Source organism: Crocodylus porosus, unplaced genomic scaffold, assembly GCF_001723895.1.
Source record: "Crocodylus porosus isolate Cpor-Errol unplaced genomic scaffold, CroPor_comp1, whole genome shotgun sequence".
Lineage (NCBI taxonomy): Eukaryota > Metazoa > Chordata > Crocodylia > Crocodylidae > Crocodylus > Crocodylus porosus.
Window position 1 is genome coordinate 15454058 of NW_017728947.1, and position 20550 is coordinate 15474607.

At 39.4% G+C, this 20550-nt stretch overlaps 1 protein-coding gene across 3 annotated transcripts in view; it reads right to left on the reverse strand.

The window, feature by feature from the left end:
- The window catches only part of MRVI1 (murine retrovirus integration site 1 homolog), a 227680-nt gene that overhangs the window by 31544 nt on the left and 175586 nt on the right, over positions 1-20550 (reverse strand). For all 3 annotated transcript variants that reach the window (XM_019551457.1, XM_019551456.1, XM_019551458.1), the window contains 8 exons: positions 17953-18030; positions 17453-17502; positions 16689-16730; positions 14189-14788; positions 9677-9755; positions 6499-6616; positions 2494-2524; positions 620-760 (listed from right to left, as the gene is read on the reverse strand). In XM_019551457.1, the coding sequence (XP_019407002.1) occupies positions 620-760; positions 2494-2524; positions 6499-6616; positions 9677-9755; positions 14189-14788; positions 16689-16730; positions 17453-17502; positions 17953-18030 (1139 nt within the window). The remainder of the gene's footprint in view (positions 1-619; positions 761-2493; positions 2525-6498; positions 6617-9676; positions 9756-14188; positions 14789-16688; positions 16731-17452; positions 17503-17952; positions 18031-20550) is intronic.

Sequence of the window (20550 nt, forward strand, 5' to 3'; positions counted from 1 at the left end):
TGTCACTTGCATTGTTTTTGTACACTGATATAGTGAGACAGATGAGCTGCTGTTCCAGGGTAGCTACATGCAATAGCCTGCTATTATAGCCAGGGCTGTCCCTAGGTGGGGGTAAATCAGGGCAACTACCCCAGGTCCTGCGCTTTGTGGGGCCCCATGGAGCTGGGCAGAGCGTCGCGGCAACTTGGTGCTGCTACTGGCTTCACATCCGGACACCTGGCACCCCCCTCTCTGTCACCGAATCCGCTGCTGGCTTCCTTGTGTCTGGGGGCGGGGCCCCACGAAGGCTAATTTGCCCTGGGCCTCGCACCCTGCTCGGGTCATCTCTGATTATAGCACCTTAGCATTAAGTAGGAAGCTAACTGTTCAAAAGGCTACTTTTGGACACTCTGTAGACACACAACATGTAAAACAGTACAGTTTACCACAGTTTCTCCTAGGGCATTTTTACACTAAATGCAAGCAAATTACATTTCTAATTTCAAATTACAGGGTCTAGCACTGTATGTCTTATCTCTGCTCATTCTTTATGCCAACATTAAGGCTGATTACCTTATAAATATGTTGTGCTTCTATTCCTTGAGAAAGAGAGAGAGGAAAATTTATTTTTTCTTCTTACCGTAATAGCTGCTTTAAAGTTTTCCAGTTCCTTCTCAGTGTCCTCCTCAGTAAGATTCCTCTCTCTCTCTGCCTGATTAATTCTAGATTCCAAGGTGTAGCTATCATTTCTAAAAGCCAAGGAAAGTTGTACAAATACATTCTGTTGGGTGTAAAAGAAACAGCATTTGTAGATGTGCCTGTATTATACAAGCTTTAATTCTTACAAAAAAATTACCAAAAGTTGTTTGTCTGACCTTAGTAGGTACTTGTACCCAAGTAAGGACTGTAGTATCAGGTTGAAAATACCTTAAAATGAGTATCACCTGCAAAGGTTATCTTTTCACTTGTTCTTTTAGCATAGTTATAATATATGTGGTGGATTTTTTCATTTCCTGAGAATTTTTTGAAACTTCATGACATAGCATGACATACACAATGAAGAAGGCCAGCCGAAAGTATCGGAGTCACAATAGGTCTATACCATATCACTGGATTTTCCCCAAGTGTCCCCAAGGTCTTTTAACAGACAGTGTGCAAAGGAAATCCAGAAATGAACTCATCATTTACTGGAAATATTTTAACCAGCAATAGCAGTCACTAAAAATGATTTACTGGTACACTTTATTCTGTTGAACCAGTGTTTGAATATTATTTTTCATCTGATGTATTAATACTTGTTACATGTTTAAATGATTTAATTCACATTTTTAAAAATTACTCTCAATTTCTGATCCCTAAATTTTAGATAGGCTAGGGCTGATACTGAGAAGTATTAAGTAGCAACTCCAACTCCACTTGATTAGTTATAATAAGCCACTGGTAGTAGAGCTGTGTAAATAAATTATTTTCACTTTATCAGCAGTTCCAGAAAATTATTTCTGGTTGACATGAAATGAATTTTTTCAATTTTTGGGGTGTGAAAGGCTAATGAAAAAAAAAACTTGGACTGGAAACAAAACATTTAATTTAACCCCAAATCAATCAATCAATCATTGAGTTTGAGAGTTTTACTAATTTTAAATAAAAACAAAAATAAATTTAAAATGAAACGTTGCATTAAAAGACTCATACTGAAATAACTTAATTTACAAATACCAATACCAAACATTTTTTTCAGAGCATTTTTAAGGTTGTTTTTTGACCAGAACAATTGCTAAGATTAATGCAAATTAATAAATACTATAGTTGATCTAAAACTACCTTTTCCTTCTTCTTCAAAAAAGGTTTTAGGCAAAATATTTCCCCCATTATAATAAGCAGTCTAAAATTTAGCATTGTGTTATCCAAATGTATCCATCTTATGTTTGGGGGTATTCATGTTTGCAGCCCAAAATGTGCCCAGTTTTCAGGCCACTGAGGCCCATGGCAGCAGCAGAGGCAGGGCTCCACTGTTTCTTTAACCTCAGCACCATAAGGAGGTGATGAGGTCAGCACCATGCTTCAACTTAGTACATATATAACTGGTAAATTATTCTGTAACAGACCAGAGATCCTCCTAGTTCGATAAAGCAACTGTATGTTAAAAAGGATGCAATACAACATAGCATAGAAAACATTGTACTACCATGATAAAAAAATAATTTTATATACAAAATGGAAAGTAGAATTAAGAACACAACCTGAATTATGGATAGCTATGAAGTTTTCATGACAAATTCAAATTCGAAAGAAGGCACAGGCTTTTAACTGTAATGTCAATCAATCATTGGAGCAATTTACCAAAGGATGTGATTAATTCTTCGTCGCTTGAAATTTTAAAAATCAGGACAGACTGTTTTCTATAATTTCTTGTTCAGCCAAAAGTTACATCATGTTATACAAGAGGCCAGAACAGATAATTATAAAGGTATCTTTTGTGGCTTTAAAAATCTGTGAGTTTAGCAACAGACTTACCTCAACTTCTTTTTCAGTAAGTGCAGGGGGGCTGTAACAAAAACATAGCATTTAGTACATTTTTCAAAATGATATTTTTTGTTAAAATTAAACTAAGATTGCTTTAAAATTCAGTACAGTGTTACATCTGACTAAAAAATGTGTAGTGGTGGCATATTCTGGAACCATGAATATGGAAGGAAAAAGCAAGGGAGAAGCTTTTGAGATTGGTAATAGCTGAATGTGTTGGGATCAGTACCAGTCTTTAGTGCCTATATAGGACTCAGATGACATGATGAGGATAGTATGAAAGTCTATACAGATAAGCAAATCAATTAATATATAGACTGATGTACATAAAGTATTCCAGGTCTCTACTGGCAGTAGCAAAGAAACTGTACTGTGATCATTGACTATTCTTATGAATTTCACTTGTAGCTGAACAAGAAAATGAACCCATGCTGGTTTTAGATCTGATCTGGAACCAAAAGCATAGTAGCATTTCCTGATCTGAAGAATTTCAAAATTTGAAGTCCTCTTCCTACCCTCATTCCTTTGGATTTTAGTTTGGAGGTTCTGGTTTTGGTCCATCCCCTAAAATGTACATTCAGGAAGATGTCACTGGTAAACAAGACCCACATCCCTTATGTAAGTGAGCAAAACAGACTGTCTGAAAGGAGTACCAGTACTACTTTTACTTGCATCATAGCTAAGGATGAAAGAAGTGATTGGCCTGCCTGTTGTGCATTTTATGGGTAAAATACACTGCCCAGCAGGTTGAATTATTATTCTCATTTTCGGTGAAATGTTAATCCCAAACAGGACAGCTTAGAACATCTGGTATCTTTGGAAAGGATGGGGTAGCATTCGTATGTAGAGTAGAAGAGACCAATATGTCGTATCATATGGGAAAGAAACAGTTCTTGCTAGAGTAGTCTTATTACTAATTGTTATTCTGAGCAGATGTCTGCTGCTTGGCAAGTTCAGTGTTTGATATGCACCAGGTTATATTCTAATAATGTTCATTTATTGTTGTGTCACTCGACTTTTGTATTCCAAGTAAAGGCCTTTTCATTTCCTGTACTGGTGTAGAGCTGACTTCTCTTTTTTTTTCCAAAATAAGGTGAGTACCATGTAAGCATCTGCCAGCGTCATAGGACAGTACAACAAAACAAAGTGAATAATGATAAAATGACCAGGAAATAGCACTTCCTTCATTTGGGCTGGGAGACTCCAACACATGTACAATAAGGGTGCAAAGGTCATTTCTGCACTCATTCAATGGCCTGGATGTACTTTCTGGTAGAAGACTGTTTTTATGAAAAGTGAAGTTCCCCTTGCTAAGTAGTTACCAGATATGCAAAGTCAGTTATTTTGTTTTAAGGTACGAAATTGCTTTTGTCTTTATTATCTAACTGAATCTAAATAAGAGTCTCTTGCAGCTGCAACTGCATCACTTGCTAAATAAAAGATTCACTTATATGAAGCTTGTACACAGTGCATGTTTCATGATCAGCACCACATGCACACAAAAACTGTACATACATACATATATACACATATAACATGGATTGTTACACATAATTACACAGCAATTACATGTATGGTCAAAGATGTCTTGTGGTACAGTTGTACTGTTGCTAAAAATCACTGTAGCTTATGCAAAAACTTCTGTTAGGTCAAATTCATCCTTGGTGCACCCCACACGAACCAGGAAGAAACTGGTTCTTTGAGTAGTCTAACTGGGAAGGAGAGTGTTTGTAATGATTTTAGAACAGTTAGGACAACTGGCTTGATGCTGCTGGTTCATGGTGTGATTTTGGATAAGTCTGCCCTGCACCAGTGGTGTAATGACAGCGGGGTTGGGAGGGGGGGTGGAGGGATGCCAGCTGGAGTGTGCATGTGGCCCACCTGCCCGCCCAGCGAGTTGTGGTGTTCTTTGGCCGTTCTGCCACTGCCCTGCACTATGCCTCTGCTGACCTCTCTGTATAAGACAGATGATTCTTACTGGATTTATATACAATGTATGTAAATAACTTTGAGATTCAGTTGGTTAATTCACTAGATATCAGTATTTGTTCAGTATCTAAAGAGTACAGTAGTACAAAACATACATTCTTGTACAGCTATTGCCTATTGAGGAAGCCATGTAGTGAATGAACATTTCACAAGAACCTTTGCGTCACTGAGTGTACGTACTGTTTAGGACACATAATTTTAGTGAGATAGTTTCAGATTATGGATTTTTTTTTTAAACACCCCCCCCCCCCCGTTAAAATCAGAGCATATAAAAAAAGCACGTCAAGATTGGGTGGCACAGAGCTCAGGAAATTAACAAAAATTGATTTTAAGAAAAACTATAGACAGATCTCTCCCAGGGGTGGTCTCAATATCCTTGGTTCTGCCTTAGAATAGGTGGATGGACTACATGGTTTTCTGAGGCCTCTTTCAGCCCTAAGTTTCTATAATTAGTTTTTTCCTAGAGTACTGTATGTGGTAGACATGCTCCTTCTGCTTTAGAGGGAAGAGTGGGGCAGCCATGACCTGAAGTGGGAAGACAAAAGGAGCTACTCCAGACCTGTGTGGCAGAGGTACAGGATCTCTGTGTCAAGAACTCTGGACACTCGCATACTCCTTGAAATGTGTGGATTTTGTGGACAGGCCTTGTAGGCAATCTGCACACTGGCAAACTCTAGTGCCTGGAGCAATTATCAAGAGGAAAGGGAAAAGTTGCATAGGGGATCTCTGCAGAATTTTCCTTGCCCAGATTTTACCAGGGCAAGAGCAATCTGATCTGACAATATTACTTCTGTCAAAAAATTAACATTTCCAGTACTTGTTTATGTCTGTTGCTTCAGGTGGGAGGGGGGAAAAAATCATGAGAGTTAACAGATCTGTGTACAATCTGCATAAGGAACATATCTGTAGGTTTCAAATCATGTTTATAAGACATTCATGGATTTATACATTTGAAATTATTCTTTAAAAAGGTGTTCTCTGTGTTTGTATTTCTGAAAGTTGGAGAGCTATACTTTTTAAAAATACTGCAGTATAAATAAGATACAGCTGCAGATCCTCTTTCCAACAATAGTAATACAGAAAACTCTAGGTACAGATCTCATACATGTGCAGAATTGTTCAAAGGTAGTTTGATAGAAGCAATTAGCGTATTTTCAGCAGATGCTGTCCTGATTCACCTATTAAGGCAGTGCTTCTCAGCCAGGGTACCATGGCACTCTGGGGTGCCATGAGTTGCTTTTAAAGATGCCACATAATTTTAGCACTCTTATCTGTGCAAACACCTACACATGATCCTCAGGATCAATTCAAAGGGCGCATCCAGATGAGTGCATACATGCATTTTCCTGGGGACAAATAGCAGCTACTTGTCCCCAGGGAACGCCTCTGCATGTGTGCTCTGGTGCATGGAAAATTGCCCTGTGTGAGGTAGGGAAGGCCGGGGCCAGCACCTGGGCTAACTCCAACAGCGTTACTGGGTGCATCCTGGAACTGCAAGGGTGGTGACTTGGGCACATGGAGCCTGGCCAGCAACTGGAGCATGGCTTTTACCATCAAGGCTGTGATTTTGGGTGGTGCATTCTGCAACCACATGCACCACCCTGCTTTTTTTTTTACACCATTTTTTTAAGATACTGGTGTATCTGGTATCCTGGTAGTAGATACATGTACAGATCGTGTAGTCCTCGTATCTAATTTTGGCTCTGCTCTGCAAATCTGCTGTGTGGAGAACCTTTTGACATGCATCATGAGCACTTAGCAGTGCCTCAAAAGCACATACATGCTTGTCTGGTTGTGCCCAGTGATTTCAAATAGGAATCTATAATGTCAAAAACCTTTCTGACCTGTTGTGGTCTTTCTGAATTCCTTCTAATACAAGAATTGGTCTATTTTTTCATAGTAAAAATGAGTGAGAGCTATGAGCCGGCATTTTTCAAGGGGTACCATGAGTCTAATGAGGGGTGCCTCGAGTCTACAAAGATTGAGAATGACTGTGGTAGATTTTACCTTCCTGGAAGAGATTTATGCACACGGAGTTTTCGCAGCAGGATATCAGGAATGCTAGGCATGACATCAGAGCTATTCTTTGCATCTTCCTCAGTCGGGGAAGGTACAGGTGAAGAGCCTAAGGGGAATTCCACAAAAAAAATAAACTTTTTATCATTAAGTTGCTTTCGAAAGTCATATGATAATTAGGAAATCAGCTACCCTGGGCAAATGGAATGGAATTTTCAGAACTGTTCAGTACTGACCTAACTCCGCTCTTATTTAAGACAATGGACGTTTTACCACTGTCTTAAATACGCCCGGAGGGCAGTTGGGCTTATACTGAGCACTTCTGAAAATCCTGCTTTTATTCTCTGCATCTTGAAAATGGGCACTTTCTTTGTCCCATATACTTATTTATCATCAATCTCATAATTATTATATTATACTCATATATGCAAAAATAATGATTCCAAAGATTAATCTGTCAAGTGAAAGGAATGAAATAACGAATATTTTGGTAGGTCACAGAACCTCTGAATGCACATGGAACAGTGATTCTTTTCCAATAAGTACTCTAGAAATGCAAAAATTGAACAAGAATAGGTAGACTACTGTACACTGAACCCAATATTTTATCTTTTAGTTTTAACAGTAATATCAGTTTGGAATTTTTGCAGTTATGTTTTGTATCTTGTTCCAATGCGGGTCAACTTTACTGTCATTTATCAAATGTTTTGTTCCAGGCTGCTGACATAAACAAAGTCACCATAACCTATAGCTTCACTCTTCCTTTCCCTCAAAAGCCTGATGGATATATTATAGCCACCTCTTTTGAACTCCAAGTTCATTCAGTGCAACTTGGAAGAGTGACACTGAATTGTAGCCATATATTTTCAGTTTCTTCACTAGGACCAAGACATGGCTTTAAGTGCATTTCAATATATTATTGTGCTTAAATAGTGGTCACATGATTTCCTAATACCAGGAACCTCCTGCTGCCTCCCTCACCAAGGTCTACCAAAGGCCTCCTTCTTGTTCAGCAAACACATCATGATTCCAACACTGATTTGTGACTACCTCGATGGTAATAACTGCAAGGTTTGCCTTGTTTCTATAATATACCGATGTTCTGGAAAATGCAGCAGTAAAAACCTGAGGACTCATGTTTACTTTTGCTGGGTAGAATCATCTTCTTTAACAGACACCTTGGGCTTGGAAAATATGTTAGAAAAAGCTCTGTTTCTTTTTTTAAAAATATGTTAATAGTAATCCTCCAAGTAAAAGAAGCTTAATGGAAGTAGATTGTCTTTCCATTATGTAGCAGATTAAATATTTAAGTCTTGTTTTCTGCTTCTCTTTAACATTTAAAAAGTCCAGGGCATACCTCAGCACCATTGTGTATTCCCCTCAGACTATGAGCTAGCCTAGCAACACAGTGTCTTCAATTTACTGGGTCCGCTTATTTATTTAACATATATGTAGTTGCAAAACAGTGTTTCCTATATAATCCAAGATGACAGAGACAACTTGGCACTGATAATATAACATGATAGACACAGCCTGCATGATTCATAGCATGGGAAACTGTCAGCAGCTTGGTTATGGCTATATGGCTTAGGTAAAATATTACCCCCATTAAAAAACATTAGATGGATTCATTACAATGCAAGGAAATGAGAGGTTCCTTAACAAAGAATTCTAGTCCTTGCTGCTTTTCCCAGTGAGGTCAAGGAGTCAGTCTGTAGATGTGACTGACTCTCTATATGTTAGCTGAACATTTACCATAGTCTTATGTAAAATAATTCTTAGCATTTAAAAATATGTTCCTCCCAAAGCCACATGTAAGATTTTAAAGACAATAATCATAATCAGGCTACAAATGTGGGTTTGTTGAAAATAAGGAATATATAATATACTAAGTAAGGCCAAAAAAACTAGGCCCACTAATGCTGCTACAAGCAAGATCCCCTTAAACTAATCGCAGAGTAGGATGGGAGAAAAAGTTGTGCCTTTGACTGCAATTTTCTGCAGGTACTATGATGCAATTTCCCATGATTCTGTAGCTCATATCACTTCTTAAAAGAATCTCTCAACTGTTTTCCTGTGCAACTGAACTGAGGGTAAAGGAACAGAGGACAGTTCTCCCCTGCTTTACTGAGTCTTCTTGCTCTGCCCTTTTAGGAAGTCATTTGGCTTAATCCAAGTCAGGGGGAGATGTGGGGACTGTGCTGATTAGGGATGAGATGAATTAAGCTTCTCTCATTTTTACTCTCATACAAATTATAAAGCCAGGTAATAATCCTGTGGTCACTTAGTTCAATCTCCAGTCTAAGCAGACTTCCCAGAATTCCTATTTGAACTGCGGAGTATCTTTTAGAAAAACATTCAATGTATATTTAAGAATTTCCATTGTTGCCGAGTTTACCACAACCCTTGGTAAACTGTTTCAAAGGTTAATTTCCCTCAGTATCAACAGGTCTTGTTGTCCATAGTCTTAATTCGTCTAATTTCATTTCTAGGCATTTGATATTGTTATAAATAGACTAAGCTTGTGAATCTTTCATTATCCAGCTGATTTTGCACAGCTTTATTTCTCCTGGCTCTTTTGTGAATTTTTGTTAACACCTTTTTGAATTGTAGACATTAGTATTGGGGACAGTATTCCAGTCATAGTTGCCATAGTACCAAGTACCAAATATGTTGGTAACAAACTCCCTCCTTCAATTTTATATCCTGTTTATCCAAGAGCCAAATCAGCCCAGCCTCACACTGTGAGCTCACATTCATAATTATCCAACATGCTTCCCCTATTTGTACAGCCTACATGCCCTGTTTATAGATGTGTGGACTTTATATTTGGCCTTACCGAAACCCATAGTACTTTTCTGGTCCAATTTAGAAAGACTTCAGATTGCATCTTATCAGTGAGGTGTCCTCTTTATTATTTGTAACTCCTCTAAATGTTTTTGATGATATTATATTTTCTTCCAGACCATGGGAAAAATGTTGAATAGCAGACAGTCGAGAACTGATCCCTGCAGGACCCCACTATGAAATGAACCTGCTCAGTAGTGAGCCCCCATTTAGGGGAACATATTGATGCTTCAGAGAAACATAACTGTTCTTATAGAAGAATACCTACAGGACAGTTTCTTTCATATTAGAAGAATTTTAAAAAGCATTCATGATACTGCACCTCTTTCCTGTTCAGCTGCTTCACTAAGGTCAGGCAGTTTAAGTCCAACTAAGTTTTGATTTCGCAACAGAATATGTTCCTGTTGAGAAAAATGTAAGTGTTTCTATATAACATAATAAAAAGGCTCAAGTTAAATATCACAGAACAGTGGAAACTAATTTTGAAAACTATATTTATGGAGTACACATCTGTACATATTAATACTATTTGTAGCCACATTAAATTAAATTACTTTGAAATTCAAGTATAAAATGGTATCAGAAGGAAGGATATTTTGGGATGGTATCTTTTACTGAACAGCTGCGTGGTTGGGATAAAGTTAGGCAAGCTTTTGAATGCAAGGCAGTCATGCATTTGAAAGCTCATCTAACTTTATCCCAACCATGCAGTTGGTTCAATAAGAGATATCACCCCAAAAATCCTTGCTTCTTGCATAATTCCTGGACAGTCACAGCTACAACATCACTCAAATATTAAATTCATTTTAATTATCAAATACCCAGACTAAGTAGTCTCCAATGTAAATTCACGGTCACCCACTGCGGCAGCTCAATGCAATTTAAGATTTGCAAAATGTGTTTATTAATAACAATCAGTGAGGTTCAATTCTCTCTGCAAGTGGAGAAAACAGAGAAAAAAAATCTAGATTTTGTTAAATCAAGAGGAATGTAGTGCCTCAGTAGTAAAGGACAGAAAACTCAGAAAAGCATATTCAACTAAGTTTCTATCACAGTGTCCAGTCAGTTACTCCAGAAACGATGCTATTGTTGTAAGCTAATGCTTCTCACTGTTATTGCACACATTGGTGCCACTATACCTCCCAAGTTGGAAACTTGTAAAACAAAAAAAAAAGGGATTAAACTTTGTATATAAAAAAGAGTTGATAACATTCTTTTCCTAAGTGCATTTAAAATTCATAAACACTTTTTTTGCAAGACAGAGAGATCTCTGTTAAAACTAAAATTAATCTCCTGCAACCTGAATATTTCATGTGTTGATTTATAGTTCCAGCTACTATATCTATTTCTTTTAAATTTAATGTTATTTAGGATTTGTCATCAGTATGGCATTCACCATCAGAGGATTCAAGTGCCTTTTTAAGGAAACTGGATTTCCAGCACATATTTTTGTATCTTAAAGTATGTAAACAGGAAAAAATCAAGTAACTATCTTGTCAGTTCTAAATAATACTATAGAGTGAAATAGTCTGCTTTAAAATTTGTGAGTCTCTTTTAATTTAACACTGTGTTCATCTTGCATATTAACTGCTGAAGATCTGTAACAAGATCTGACTAAGTTATTGCTATTAGAAGTCACGTGTTTCATTCATCTCCTCTATAGTGTTAGGGCCCTTAGTACAACTTATGTATACCAATTTGTGGGTGCCTAACTATTACATTTCATCCCACCTGAGCAATCATTTCTACCTGACCACGAGATGATAGCGTTCAGAAGCCCAAGGAGAGGAAGAAAGGAGAGCAGCAGAGTAAGGACCCTGGACTTCAGAAAAGCAGACTTCAACTCCCTCAGGGAATTGATGGGCAGGATCCTCTGGGAAGTAAGTCTGAAGGGGAGAGGAGCCCAGGAGCGCTGGCTGTACTTTAAAGAAGCTTTACTGAGAGTGCAGGAACAAACCATACTGACATGCAGGAAGGCTAGCAAGTGTGGCAGGAGACCAGCTTGGCTTAGTAGGGAACTCTTCAGTAAACTAAATCACAAAAACAAAGCTTATAAAAAGTAGAAACATGGACAAACAACTAGGGAGAAGTATAAGAGTATTGCTCAGGCATGCAGGGATGAAGTCAGGAAGGCCAGGAAGGCCAAAGCAATTGGAGTTGCAGCTAGCAAGGGATGTGAAGGGTAACAAGAAGGGTTTCTACAAGTATGTCAGTAGCAAGAGGAGGATCAAGGAAAGTGTGGGAACCTTACTGAATGGGGAAGGCAGCCTTGTGACAGAAGATCCAGAAAAGGCTGAAGTGCTCAGTGGCTTTTTTGCCTCAGTCTTAACAGGCAAGGTCAGCTCCCAGACTACTGCACCAGGCAGCACAGTTTGGGGAGGAGGTGAGCAGCCCTCAGTGGTGAAAGAACAGGTTAGGGACTACTTAGAAAAGCTGGATGTGTACAAGTCAGAGGGCCGGATGGGATAAACCTGAGGGTGCTGAGGGAGTTGGCTGCTGTGATTGCAGAGCCACTGACCATCATCTTTGAAAACTCATGGCGATCAGGAGAACTCCCAGATGACTGGAAAAGGGCAAAGAGTGCCCATATTTAGGAAGGGGAAGAAGGCAGATCCAGGGCACTATAGACTGCTCAGCCTCACCTCAGTACCTGGAAAAATCATGGAGCAGATCCTCAAGGAATCAATTTCTAAGCACTTGGAGAAGAAAAGGGTGACTGGGAACAGTGAGCATGGATTCACCAAGGACAAGTCATGCCTGACCAACCGATTGCCTTCTATGACAAGGTGACTGACTGTGGATGGGGGGAAACAAGTGGCTGTGGTATACCTTGATTTTAGTGAGGCTTTTGATACAGTCTCCCACAACACTCCTGCAAATTCTAGACCTGTTTCTGGGTCCATACATGGGTAGATCTAGGATGTTGAAAAGGGTATGCAGCAGATGCAACTGGCCCCTTAGGTGTTGGCTGCAAACCTACCCACTCCCAATGTCCAGGAAGCCAACACTGCAAATTATGCCTCTGAGTGCAGAAAGGGGGGGCCTGCTATTGCTGTTGTCTTCAGCCATGCTGTCCCCTGCTGACTGGCTGGAGTGAGGCAGCAGCATCCCTGGGGTTCCCTCTGCCACTAGGTCAACCATGGTCAGCGGTGATGACAGTAGGTAGATCCTTCCTTCCTGCTCCCTGCCTGGTCCCTCCAGGTGTTCCCTGCCAGCCCAGGGGCTCCAGCTGGGCCTCCCCCCCAAACAGCACCCCCTATGATCTGTGCTCATTTCCTGCAAGGACTCTGTAGGGGACTCAGACATCCAGACCTGCAAGGGAATTGGAGCCCTTGGCACATGTGCTAAACAGTAGAAAAGGGGTACGACTTGACCATTGCACCCCTGCCTGGATCTGCTCCAGGGCCATACAAATGTTCTCAGTCTGCACTCAACAACTTCTCTGTATGCCAGTGATCAATATGTGCCATGTTGTGAGAGAAGTTCTGGAAAAGCGGGAAAGCACAGGAGAGGGAAGAAAAGGAAACATAAGAGTATAAGTAACACTTTAAAGCAGTCTTTTAAAGACAATGTTAGTTGCTACATCCTCAGGAAGGAAAGCTTTTTGAATCTAAAAAATTTGTTTAGAGTTTAAAACAGATCATTTTACTCCCAAGTATTGCTCAGAAATGACAAGACAGTTAATCAGCTTGTTCCTGTTTACATGTCATGTATAAAATCTGAAACCAAAATGCCACTATGTTTTATGTTCACCTTTCTAGTAAAGAAAACAATTAATATTTCTTCTGCATTGACATTATATATAGTTTCCCATTAAATTGTTTCTTAGAGACAAAAAATGAGTATATAACAGCAATATATGTCTTGTGGAGAGATCATGGTTTGTTTGGAACTAAAAACTATGGACTTTTTCTATGGAAATCTCAATCTCAAATCAATGCACATGGTGTTCATTAAAAACACAAAAGCAAAAGAAAATGTTATTTTAAATTAAGTTAAATTTTCTGTTTTTTCGTATAATTTTAGAACAAGCTTTCCTGTAATTATAAAAACATGAAAGATAAAATAAGAAAAGTTGACTGTAAATACACTAAACCTACAAGCAATAAACTGTTGCTTTTAGTAGATTCATTTCCTGGCACAAATAATAGTTACATACCATATGATAATGTTACTTTTCTAGTAGAACTATTTAGAAATATTGCTAATCAGCTTAATAATAGTGGAATCTAACAAATAGGTTAATTCAACAACACAGAAGTAAATACATTTTATACTAACATCAGAGGCCTTTGGTTCAGGTCTCTGTTTTTAAAATGGCTGAAATGTTAAGCAGGCATGTTCTATTAATAACAATGTTAGTGTCACATGCAATGTCTTTTGCTCAAATCAAGTGCCTGCATCTCAGAGTGTCGGGAGTCCAACACTTACTAAAACAGTTCTAGCAAATGAACAATTAGATGAACAACACTAGTCCTCAAGCCAATATAAAATCTAGTAGACTCTGATATTCTAGTATGACAAATATTAAAAAATGAACACATAAGATTGTTTTCATATGGTTCAATGCATGAACAACACAAAAGATTGTTTTCAGATGAACACATAAGATTGTTTTCATATGCTTTTCTATCCAATATTCTCAATTCCATCTTTGAAAAGAACAAAATTATTTTTTGCTTAGTCTACTACAAGACTAGAGTTACTACAATGTAGTAGACTAGAATTAAGTACCGATAATGTTATTTTCTGATGCACATGAACAGCAATTCACATTATGTACAATGCTAGAACATTACAAAATCCTAGACTGGAGTTATATCTTAAGACTCACCTCTCTGAGCTTCGTCAGTTTCTGCATTCGAATGGGTTGAACCTGTATTTGGAAGTCTTTGAATGCTGTTGCTTTAGTTAACTGATTGCTGGATTTATTACCAATGGAAAAAGTTTTATCTTCTTCAGACGGTAATTTAAAAAGTGCTTTTTCTTTATGTCCTGGTTCTGTACTATCCCATGATACAGCTCGTAGCAGAGGAGGGGACATTACACACACTTTAAGTTCTGGTTTACAAGTAACTTTAGGGTCCACCAGTTCTGGCACAGAACTTTTTGACTTTGGATCCATAGCAACTATTCCCGGTCCTTGGACATGGGTTCTTAAAGGAAAGTCATTTTCTTTTGATTTCTTAAGGAAAGGTTTTCCACGTACATTTTCAAAAGCACCTGCACAAGTGGTAAGTGTTTTGCCAGCATCACTACTTGAAGGGGAGGGTTTGGGTAAATTATCCATACGCTTAAGTGGATCAAAATTTTCTTTTTGTTCAGAGAGTTTCTCTTTGGAGTTTTCAAAACCAGTGGAATGAGAAACCAACCTTCCCTGAGAAACCTTTCTTTGATCATTCTGTTTTTGATCACTTAATCCTTTTGCAGCATTCTGAAAGAAAAGAATACATATAAAAGCATAGGGAAACAAATGCACTAAGTTAAATAAAGCTGGACTCACAAAGTAAAGGACCATTTCTACTATCACTATTATTTGTTTCTAAATGACCTGCAAGCAGAGAGGAAGATTTCCAAAGGCACAAAAGAGAGATGTGCATTTTGGCTAGGGACAGACACATTCAAAAAGCCTGAGCCTGAACTGATTCAATTTTTGCAGGTTAGACTAATGTGAATGATAACATAAGAATGAAGTTCATCAGCCCATCAAGCCCTACAAAAGCAAACATCTCTCTCATTAGTTTCAAGCTCTTATCTGTAGGGTTCATTTGCAAGCCACTAACTGTCTACCCTTTGTTCCAGTGAACTTGGAGACCCACACAGACACCTCTCAGAAGTAGCTAGCATGGAGGAGGGGAAGGGGCATAGCCAAATGCCTGGTCCCTGCACTGGGATCCCTGCCATGGGAAGGGAGTGGGAGGGGGAATCCCTGCTTAAGCAGCCAGTGGAAGGGGGAGAGGGGCAGGGGCAGGTGGAAGCCTCAGCCAGCCAGAGCAGTGATAGTGCTCTGGCTAGAATGGAAAGGGGCGGGGCCAACCTTGCTCTGCTCCACAGACAGCCCAGCCCAGGGCTGCAAAGCATCTGGGATGCTGGGCACTCTGGTTTAACTTAAACCAGGAAGGGGTCTGGCTCAGACACTGCATAAACCGGTTTGACCAAATCAGTTCAGTCTGATACTACATTCAACCATGTTTATGTTAAACCAGTTTGAGCCATTTTGAAACTGGTTTATGTGCACTGAATTTATGCTTTATTACAGGTTTAAATCAGTTTCTGATTGCTTAAACTGGTTTATATATAATGTCTGTCCCTAGCCTTGAGGCTCACTGATGGTCAATGAGAACTGAACACCTCATCTGTACCTGAAGCAGGAATGAAACTTAGGCAAAAATTTCATTGAGTTTGATCTTAGGTTTCCCACATTTACTTCAATACCTTTCATGGAAATCATTACTTTCCATGAGTCTTCCTTTTGTCAAGTGTATGGTTTCTATTATTACCCCAATTCCCAATGCATAAACCTACATTTCCCTCCCTAATTAAGCATACATGATAGCTCCTCCCCCTGATATTTCTCATTTTCCCAGGTACCTATTATTTCTTTCTGCTCTATTTGCAACTTCTCATTAGCAAATTTCCTTTGCAAAATCCATTGCCAATGCTTATTTCATCTTTCTGATCATCAAGGCTTATACTTGACCTTTTTCCATGCTCTGATGCCTCAGTTAAACTACATTAACTTCCGTATTGTTCTCCTGCTCCCAAAGGAAATAGATTTCTTCCAAGTCTTTTACTTCCCTATCCCTTGGGCAACTACCAGCTTTACTGGCTCATGTGTTGGGGAGGTGGGTTCAAGTCAAAGTTCTGCCTTCTCCCTGCCTTTATGCTTGGGGTAAGAGGGAGAACAGAGGGGAAAGAGAGCTCAAGGCATATGTCCCTTTCTGTCTCCACTGTGGTCCAGTGAAGGTGTAGGGAATACCAGTGAGACTATGCACAGGCAGAGGTGTGTTCAGAAGTCTTACTTCCCCTTAACTCCTATGTGTGTAACTGTATCACATTACAATATGGTGCTAAATGCTAAAATCAGTGAGACTACTTATGTGAGGAAAGATGTACTGGACTACAAATTTTTGCAAGACTGGATCCGTAGACTGGATGCAACCATTTTCCCTCCAGTACTTCAGATGGTCCTTTGTGGTATCTTCAGTTCAGTACTATTTATCATTTCATTTTGTTTATAAAGGTTTACCTGATTTCAAAGCCACACAATAACATTTTTATCTTAGTTTAAATTCAAGAGGAAGATTTCATGAGATACTGTATTAAGTGCTTACTTCTGCAGATTGCCCTTCATCCTCTTTTATAATTTTGTTAGTCTAACAAAAAGAAAAAAGAAGAAAAAAAAATCACATTTGCTTTATATATACACACACACATCTACATATACACACAATGAATACTGCATTTAGCTCTTCTATCCTGTAGATATTCTGAGATGATATTTTAAATCTCTCATTTTTATCGCAATGCTTAAATTGAGTAATCTTAACGTAATCTCAAAGGCTGCTGAAAGATGTGGAAAAAACAAACAAACCCAGCGCTTTACTGGAAGGGGAACTGTGTCAGTTTGACCCGGCTTCCAGTGACCTGATTCAATCAGCTATTAGATAAAAGTGAAAAAGCCCCACTGAAGCATGTGATCTATACAGATGTTGGGCAAACCAGGTCAAATTGATGCAGTTCCTCTTCTAGGCAAGTGCTGTACTTGGTGCGGGGGAATGCTGAGCTGAATGTAAAGTGCACCCCACCCCCCAATCTGTCAGCAGCCTTAATACTTATTATTTATTATTTCAATTTCATATAAATTGAGGTAGAAATTAATTAGACTCATGTATTGAAAACTGCCAGGATTATTTCTCTGCCCTTTTGATTTTGACTGTTTCTTCCAGTACCTCTCTATTATTTCATGTTTCAAAACTTGTCATTATACCATGTATAATCTAGCCTTTAGTCACAATTCTGTAGATTCATAAAGGCTATAACTTTCCCAAAAAAATGAAAGCATTGCATTTTTCTAGCATGTGCAGTTCACTCATACCTGCAGTGGAGACACTGATCCAACACCAGCAGCTGTACATATATCAGGGCCTAGAATAATCAAAATATATGATGACATCTTATTGTTTATGTTTTGTTTGAAAACTGTATTATTGTAATGGCTAGCTATCGTATTTTACATGAAAATTTGGGAAACAATACCAAAAGCACAACACTGAAAATTTGCTATTTAAGCATTAAAATCCATATAATTGTAGTTTGGGGAGAAAATGCAAAGTCCATTTGCCCATTCAGCTCCAAACACAGTCAGAGAAAGGGCATTAAATATTACACTAAAGCTCCACAATTGGTAAAGACAATATGTTACAGACATAAAATGAAAGACTATAAAATAGAATAAACTTTTCTTAATTTAATGTGGCCATTCTTGAGCTTTGGCATTATCAAGAAGACTGTGTTTTTAATTTATGAATACTACCTACTTCTCAATGGAAGGAAATGTATTTTGGCTTTGTAAGAAAAATATACATAGGATTTTACCTGCCGGGACTGGAAGAGTGAGTGAGTTGTTCCGAGACGATACAGGTGAAACTCTTGGACTACATGTGGGGGAAACCGCTTCATTAAAATGAAAAAACAAAAACTTATTTAATAATTCTTGCAATTAGCTCATATTTCTTAGTCTTTCATTGAGATAAAAGAAAGCAAATAATGCTATAGTGCTATAATCAATAGATGGCAACATTCTTGGCCAGAGCATTTTCAAGTCTTAACAAATTATTTTGGTTTACTACAATGTATTAGAGCAGTGGCTCTCAACCTTTTGGTTCCATGGGCCAGATGAGTAGTATGGGGCTGGTCTGCAGAGCAGATTAGATCCTGAGGCCTCGTACCACCCTGCCCCGGGTGCTGGGACTGGGTTCCAGGACCCCAGCACTGCCCCTTCCTGCCCCCACAAACTGGGCTTGGGTCCCAGGGACCCAGTACCCCTCCCTCCCAAACTTTGCTTGAAAGAATTTGGTCTCAGAAGTCCAGTGCTGCTGCCACTTCCCACCTTTCATGTGCCAGGACCCAGCTGCACTCCCTCCCAGCCCTCCACACTAAGACTGGGACCTAGGGTCTGGCACAGCCCCTGTCCAGTCTTGCACAGTGTAATTGGGTGCTGGATCCCATGCACAGGGCTTGGGGTTTATCATGGGTTTGGAGATTTGGCAGCCTCCAAATTTCTAGAACTATGGATAAGCCCACAGGCCAGATGACATGGTGCCCTGGGCTGGATCTGGCCCTTGGGGTGAAAGTTGAGCACCCATGTATTAGGGGAACAGAAGATAGTATTCTTAAAAAAATCAAAGCAATTGCCAAACAAATTATTAAGAGGGCTATATATCACTCCCAAATCCTAATTTTCTAGTGGACTGTCTGGTACAAAATCCTTACTTTGTCTTCAGAAGGGCTCCACTGCAACTCAGAGAAAGAAAAGTGGATGTGGATATACATGAAGAAAGGACTAACTTTTATCAGTATACTGAAAACAGATAAACCTCCTAGGGTGCTTACACAAGTTACTTTTTTTTTTTGAGAGATAAGGCCCCTGAAAGTGCTCTACAGCCATGATATAACATGTTCATGGCTGCCTAGCAATTTAAAAAAGGCTAATCATGCAAAAACATAACTCTCTTTAAATCAACTGGTGGCACTCTAGAGCAGAACCCCTTAGGGAACTTCTGTTCAGGTTCCCCGTGAGGGTTAAGCATGGATGATTCTGCCTACATCCCATGTGCCTTTGCTGCCCAGCCCTGCCCCCAGAGCTGTCACAGAAAGGAAACAGTGCAGCAGGGGAGGGAAGGGGATGGGTAGGGGATTAGGGTGAGGGGGGTTCTCCCCACCCCCCAGCTCTGGCCATGGCAAACGAGAGCCAGCAGCTGCGTGCTGCTGTTGTCAAGGGGCCTGGGTAGGGGGTGGGGGAAAGGGTCTGGCTCAGCTCCCCCCAGTATGCCAGCTGAGGCAAATCGGTGGGACGGTGGGGCTGTGAGGCAGTACAGATCCATTTGGCAGCCTCCCGGGTGGCTGCTAGAGTGCCCCCCACTCAACAGGTGAATGTCTATTGGGTTCAGTACGTCTCTAACTCATGATACTTTATGTAAACGAGTGCCTATCTTAGTGGAAGGGAGCATCAAGCAGCTTTTGCCATCCTTAGGAATGCCTTGTAATTGCTTGTAGTTTACCTACTATTTGTGTTTGAAGGCCTGGAAGAATGTTTTGTGTTAAGATATATTTCGTTAGCCTCATTGTGATACAGCAGTTTTTTTAAAACAAAGCTTTTTCCAAACACCAAGACATAAGTAGAATCAGGTTCATGGAAACAAATTGTTAAACAGCAGCTATAATAAAGGATTCAGTGTTAAAAGAAAAAAGGTCTAAAGAGTAATTATGGAATGAGGATAAGGAATATAAGAAATAGAAAAATGAAACAAAGTAAACTGGTGAAAACATGGTTGCAATGCATTATAAATTATCAGAAAACAATTTTGTAAAGAAAGATTTAGAAGACTTTTTCCTCAGAAAGCTTGAGAACAATTCTAAAATAGAAACTTTTGTTACTAATTGGCATTATATGGTGAAATGATCATCTTAACTTTGTTTCAAGTTAAAATGGCATTTTAAATTTTTTTTGATATGCTTTAAATAGGAAAAATAGTTTAGTATAGAACACGTCTACATTTTTTCTGCTTAAATATCAGAACTATTAACTGCCCAGCCCAGCCTTGCCCCCAGGCAAATTAATTAATTTAAATTAATTTTGACACTGTCTCTCACCCTGTTCTCATTAACAAACTGGGGGACTGTGGTGTTGACACCTACACAGTCAATTGTGTTGCCAACTGGCTGGAGGGCAGCACCCAGAGGGTGGTGGTGGATTGGTCATTTTCAACCTGGAAGGACGTGGGCAGTGGGGTTCCGCAGGGCTCGGTCCTCGGGCCCACACTGTTCAACATCTTCATCAGTGACTTGGACGAGGGGGTAAAAAGCACCTGTTCAAATTTGCTGATGACATTAAAATGCGGGGGGATGTGGGGACGCTGGAAGGGAGGAATAGGCTACAATTGGACCTAGACAGGTTACAGGGGTGGGCAGATG